The sequence below is a fragment of the Entamoeba invadens genome (genome assembly GCF_000330505.1).
Source record: "Entamoeba invadens IP1 unplaced genomic scaffold scaff_1105074726353, whole genome shotgun sequence".
Taxonomy (NCBI): domain Eukaryota; phylum Evosea; order Mastigamoebida; family Endamoebidae; genus Entamoeba; species Entamoeba invadens.
In genome coordinates this window covers 49,749-56,036 of record NW_004443630.1, presented here as the reverse complement: position 1 = coordinate 56,036, position 6,288 = coordinate 49,749, and the positions used below count along the sequence as shown (strand labels likewise).

Here is a 6,288-nt window from a genome sequence, read left to right as displayed (position 1 = left end):
AAGTACTTCCGAATGATGAAGGAAAGTTGGTATACCTAAAAAGCGTAGAAATTGGTGACCGTACAGAGTCTTACATTGGCATGATTAGTACAGATGGAAAGGTTCTCATGCAGGACAAACTTTTTGCTGACATGAAAATGGAGGGTATAGAATTTGTTGAGTTATGAAGTCAAACTTTTTTGTTCGGAGTCTGACTGTAAAATTTATATTGGATTTCTTCTCCTTGTTTTGCTATAACTGAACTATAATGAAATAATACACAATTCTAAAAAATTAAACTTGAAAACACAGTAATGTATCGGAAGTACGACACTTCACTCGCAGCCCAATGCTCTTTAAGAAGAAATCAAACTGAAATTGACCGCCATGGCCGCCGCGAAGATCTTTTGATGAGCCGCCGCGAAATAAAGAGTGAAGACAACAATTCTGTTGATTACAGTGAGAGTCATATCACAAACGTGTTACGAGGGTTGGTCAACTGTAATGGTGAGAAATTTAACGAGTATTTATTTGAATTTAAAACGATGTGTGAGAACGTCCGGAGCACTTGTAGTAATGTAGACATGTTCTACGAGAAAGTGCAAAATAGTCTGACCGTCAAAAGATTGTTACAAGTGCTGACCACTGCAGACACAGAAATGACGAAAAACGTCATCATATCAGTGTTCATTAACTTGACATTTTCACAGGCGTGTCTCAAACAAATGTTGGACAATCAACTTGAGTACATTGTCTTACCACTGCTCTCCACACCTCATCAAACTAACGTCTTGTGGCTGTACGCTAATTTATCCGGTGAAAATGCCGAAACGCGAGATTCAGTGTACTCGGCTACGAAAGAGACACTGCTCCAAATGTACCAAACGGACTGTTTAAAGGCAAGTTCAGTTGAATTGATTCGACTCATATCCAATTTCTGTCGATTCAAGCCTCATATCAGCTTTGAAGGGTTTGACGGGTTTTTCAAAATCTTGATGGACAGTCTGCGAGTATCAAATGACAACGCAAAATGCGTGTTAAGTGCTTTTTTGAATTTGGTAGATTCTGATGAGGCTGTACATCGGTATGAAAGTAACATCTTGTCCGTCATCGTGTACGGTATCAACAACAGTGATTTGGAACTCTTCGACATTATTGTCAATTTCATTGGAGACATTGTATATCGTACAGACAACTATATCGATACATTTATTCAGAGGGAATTGATGGAACGAATGATTACAGCATTACAAGTTGGCGATGAGAATGTATCAAAGGATGTCTTGTGGTGTTTATCGAATATTGTTGCTTCAAACTTGACATCTGTTCACAACAAAATTGAACAAACAGGGATCGTCAAATTACTCATCGAGATGCTGTTGTGTAACACGACGGCAAACAAGTTGAGATACGAAGTTGCGTGGTGTTTTGTGAATATCTTATCGATTTTAGACGAGGAAGAAATTACTCGTGTTGTTCAACACCAAAACTTTTTTGAAGCAATGAAGGCAGTGACTTTTATACAAATTAAAAGAAAAGACGAGAAATCGAGTTTGATGGAGTTCTTTTTACAAAGCGTCAGAAAAATATTAACGATTGGCAACATCCACTCTGTCAATGGGTATAATATATATGCCAGTAGTATAGAAGAGAATAAACTGAGTGACATCATTTTTTCGTTCATTGACGACTGTGAATTGTCACTCGACGTGAGTGAAGAGGCGAGAGAAATCACAGAAAAGTACTTTTGTGACAATTGATTGATTTTATTCACCGTTTTATGGATTCTATTAATACAAATGGGGTATCATTGAATTATAGTATAATAGCTACACTAATTAGAATACAAGTGAACACGACTAAAAATAGATCGAATCATACAAATCATCCGACTGGAAAGTGTCTGAGACGAGTGTGATTCGAGTAATAACGTTGATGATACATTCCAAGTCGTCTTTTTTACTTTCGTCGAGAGGAAGCATTGTGGTGATTCGAGAAACAAAACTTTTGATGAAGTCGTTTGAAAGTGCCATTGACTTCATAGTCTTAGCAATTGAATGAATGATTCCTATTGCCTCTGCATTTTCTTTCTCTGAGAGCGTTTTCTTAATTTTTTCATCCATTTCCGAGATGGTTTTGAATAACACATCTTGACTCACCCCTAACACTACTGTTTTTGACTTGTTAATTTGTGAATGGTACAATGACATCCAAACACTCATATCATCCCAAATGACCATCCCTTTCAATAGAACACAAAGAGGTTCTTGAACGATATTTTCGATGTGGCAAAGGCGGCTCGTGATTTCAAGAATGAGTGTAGCGCACAACGTGTCATGTTGTGAATTGCAAAATTTGCTGATTGTTTTGAAAATGTCGACTAAAATGACGGTGACAGAATTGATCACACTTTCAGGCCCAAATTCTGGAATAACAAATTTATGTTGGTTGTCGTGAAGGTACTTCAAAAATCGATACCGGTTTCTGGCATCACTCAAATCGTTGAACAAAGTCCCACAATCGGGAGGTGCAGAATTCTCGTTGTTCGTTCTGATCAATTTATCGACAAATTTTTCGTTGGAAATGACGGAAATCTTCTTTGCTTTTTTGTCGATAACGACGTCACTCGAATTATCTTTTGACCAAGTACATGTCAACCACTCTTTATAACAAACAGTCTTTGGTTCTGGTAATCGATGAATAGTTTTCAATAACTTAGTGACGTCAAAGTGCAATTTCGACAGTGGAAATGGTGAAGTTATTGGCATCTTTTCAAAGGAGATGTTGTCATTCGAGTTGTACAATTTAGTCAAAGTACCTATTGACACAGTTTCAACATTTTTATCGATCCACTCCCTTGCTGCAGAATGTGACTCGGTGATGGAAAAGTCAATGAAACACTTGAAAGGGTAGGTGTCGATGAAACTTTTCAAAAAGTCCTCTTGGTCTGATGTGTGTGACAAAACAAAGGCGTCACCTTCAAAGTGAGTGATTGTTTGATCTGATATCCATGTGAAGCCAACGTACTTTTCAAAGCCTCGAACAAGTTGAATAATTGCTTTAAAAAAACAGAGCTGAATTGCAATGTTACTTGGCGATGGGGGTGTCCACAAGTCATCGACACCATCATCAAACTCGATGATTGTAATTTGCATTAGATCGTCAATAAGTCTTTCAGTCACAGAATTGGGGAGGTCTGGTGTGTGGTGTTTAATAGAACTCGATATGATACCATTGTCAAGATCAATAAAAATCAACTCTTCATCTCTTAAGATGTCTGCTGCATCCGCTCGAAAAGAGGCAAGAAGGCCTAAGATATAAGGAAACGGTGAGGTGATATACTCCAATAATATTCGTGGTAATATTGGTACGCAAACGTAAACCCAATGTAAGGGGTATAACAACAACTTGAAATTTTCAATGGTACGAACAAGTAAAGCAGCGTCGTTTGAGCTAAATACCAACCGTTCACCGACCAGCAAATAATTGAATATCTGAATAATTGAACTCTTGGTAAGGATATTGAATAACTCCGAAAGATTGAAAGGGGAATATGGGATATCGTTATGCTGTGGAAATTGCAAGACCATTGTACTGTCGAAAATCTGGAATAAATTCTTCTCTCCATTTTTCACCTTTTCCGTGCGGTTTGTTATCACATCACACGCAGCGTAAAACGCGCTGTCATAATCTTTTTTATACCCATTCATAAATTTTGAACTGTGTATCCCCCAAAGCCACTGCTGCATGACTGAGAAAATTGGGGTTTCACAGAACACTGCTAAGATAACAGGTTCATACATTGTACACGTGTCGGTGAAGTTCAATTTTTTACAAAGCTCGCTTTGGGACTCTGATGACATCTCTTCATACGTGATTAAAAACTCGACATAGCGTGCTGTTCCATCAGCATCAGTCATCACAAAAGGTCTAAATTGGTACGGTTTTTGTATACGAGATATTCGAAGCCCATCAGGCTCACAAAAAAGCCAAATGTTTTGTGGGATCTTCTCGCAATTTTGAGGATAGATCTCTTTTATTTCGCCACTGAACGGAATCAAGAAAGGGTTTGTCTCGTTTTGGCCCACAATCGCAAAATAATCTTTCAGGTCTTCAACCAAGTCCGCAAGTCCTATTTTCGCAATACCTAAAAATAGCCCATTTGGCAAGAACAACGTCTTATTCCTGTTTTTGGGTTTCGAGAGAAAGTGTGACCGAAGTGCTGTGGGCTTTGGAGAGTCTTCAATAAAACTATCAAACGTCTTCATTGTTACCCACAGTTCACCAACTTTTTTTACTCGTGGAGGGCGCGTCAGTGCCGATCTTGTTAAACGAAGATGTAAAGCCCCAATTATCTGCTTGTTTGAAACAATTGAATGCCACTCATCAATCGGAATATCAACACCAAGTTTACTCGACTTGATCTCGACACCACCTATCGCTGTCGGCTTCTTCCCAAATCGTGACACTTTGTATATCACAAACTCCATCTTCTTTTTCGAGACTCTATATATCAAAATTATGTTTGTGTATTTCTTACCAGTTACATAATAACAGTATAAATTCATTATCACAACATTGTGTTACGTTAATAAAAAATGACACCAACAAACAGCGGTCCTCCTCTAAAATTGTATATTGGAGACTTCGATTTTGAAGACATTTTCGTGCGTATCGTCTCTTCATTCATTTCACATGTGACAAAGCTGTGAACTTCTTCCATCACTTTGGCTTCAATTATGTCGACAAAGACAACATACCCATTATCAAACAACGACATCGCTTTTTCAGTTCCCCAAAAACGGTTGTCAGCACTTCATCGTTCTTTTTTTTGAAAAGTGTTCAACTTAATAAAACCAATTAATAGTATTATTTTACTAGTAAGAAAACTATCAAACCACACACTCAATGCAAAAAGGCTGGCTTCAATATCGTTCTATCCTCCTTCATCAACTGCTTCATTGGTCGCCAGAACTGTATCTCTCTGCCCTCCCCTGCACTTCCAATAACAAATGGAATATTTGGATTCCACAGCGCATCATACACTTCATTGAAATGTCCGTTGTGCTGGAACAAAAACTCGGAACCACCGTCATCAGCATCGTTTGAAGTTTGATCTTCGCCAACTCGACTCATGTCGTAAATACGAACACGATTATCTTTACTTGCAGAACACACATATCCTAAGTTGATTGTACTCAACTGACAACAATTGATACCTTTCTCCGCACCAAACAAATGACATAACTCAAAGTTTGGCTTTCGAGTATCCCAAAAGCGAACAAATCCATCTTCCCCACCTCCTGTGATAAAGATGTATGAATTGCCCTGATCAAAACAACACGCATTTGCATCACCACTATGTGTCTCTGAAAAGACTGAAACTGTTGTCTTTGTTCGTATATCAGTTAAAACAGCTCGACTATCTTCACCAACACTCAGTATTATGTCTGCATCGGCTTTGAAACACACATCATTTATTGAGTTGTGTACATTCAACATTGCAATTTCTTCATTCTCGTTATTAATTGTGTAGACATAGACATTCCCATTCTCACATACACAGAAGGTCCCTGGAGAAACTATTGACCATGAAAGGCCAAACCCACCTCCGTGCTTTCGTTCTACACCCTCACATAATGAGTCCGCCGTGTTGTATATAAACGACTGATTCTCAGATGAACTTGTCACAACAACGTCGCGGTTCTGTGGCATTGCACGTAACCTTCTGACATCGCCCTTGTGCATAAAGAGTCCACTATCATCATACCGGACGTCACAATCAAATTCACCAACATTCCCATCTTTGAACGAAGTTGGTTTGACCTCTCCTGTTGGAATAGACAGCACACATTTTCCTATATAAGCAGTGTCATCAACTTCATTGGTTCCATAGATAAAGGACTGTTTTGTTACATCTGAAGTATTTGATACAACTGTTCCCCAATCGAAAGTGGTGGCTGCTGGAAACGGTGTTTCATACGTCGTCAAAAATGAATAGAGGTAAATAGTATTTGCCTTCCACGTCTCATACTCTCGTGCTGTTTTTAAGTCTTCAATTTCCATACTCGGGTGTGTTATACTTTCTTCGTCCATCTCGTTGTCCTCTTTGTCTTCTTTTTCGATCTTCTCTTCTTTTTCAACTTTCTCTGGCTGCAAAGACAAGGACTCGTCCATCTTTTTTGAAGACTCTGTCTCCACTGTAACACCAACGACTGGTGTTGTCTCATTAGTAGACACCAAAAGAGGCTGTAAACGCTTTTTCTCTTTCTTCTCTGACATTTACTAAATTTTTCTAGTTCTGAACTA

At 38.6% G+C, this 6,288-nt stretch overlaps 3 protein-coding genes across 3 annotated transcripts; 1 reads left to right on the top strand and 2 right to left on the bottom strand.

The window, feature by feature from the left end:
- Positions 1–293: 293 nt before the first annotated feature.
- EIN_312920 (importin subunit alpha, putative) lies at positions 294–1,739 on the top strand (the record flags this gene model as incomplete). Its single annotated transcript, XM_004259643.1, has 1 exon — positions 294–1,739. One exon carries the CDS (start codon positions 294–296, stop codon positions 1,737–1,739), a length of 1,446 nt encoding a protein of 481 aa, XP_004259691.1.
- A 99-nt stretch (positions 1,740–1,838) lies between these two features.
- EIN_312910 (hypothetical protein) lies at positions 1,839–4,759 on the bottom strand (the record flags this gene model as incomplete). The annotated part of the gene is made up of 2 exons (XM_004259642.1): positions 1,839–4,485; positions 4,593–4,759. 2 exons carry the CDS (start codon positions 4,757–4,759, stop codon positions 1,839–1,841), a joined length of 2,814 nt encoding a protein of 937 aa, XP_004259690.1.
- A 125-nt stretch (positions 4,760–4,884) lies between these two features.
- EIN_312900 (histone acetyltransferase type B subunit, putative) lies at positions 4,885–6,261 on the bottom strand (the record flags this gene model as incomplete). The annotated part of the gene is made up of 1 exon (XM_004259641.1): positions 4,885–6,261. One exon carries the CDS (start codon positions 6,259–6,261, stop codon positions 4,885–4,887), a length of 1,377 nt encoding a protein of 458 aa, XP_004259689.1.
- Between the last annotated feature and the right edge of the window lie 27 nt (positions 6,262–6,288).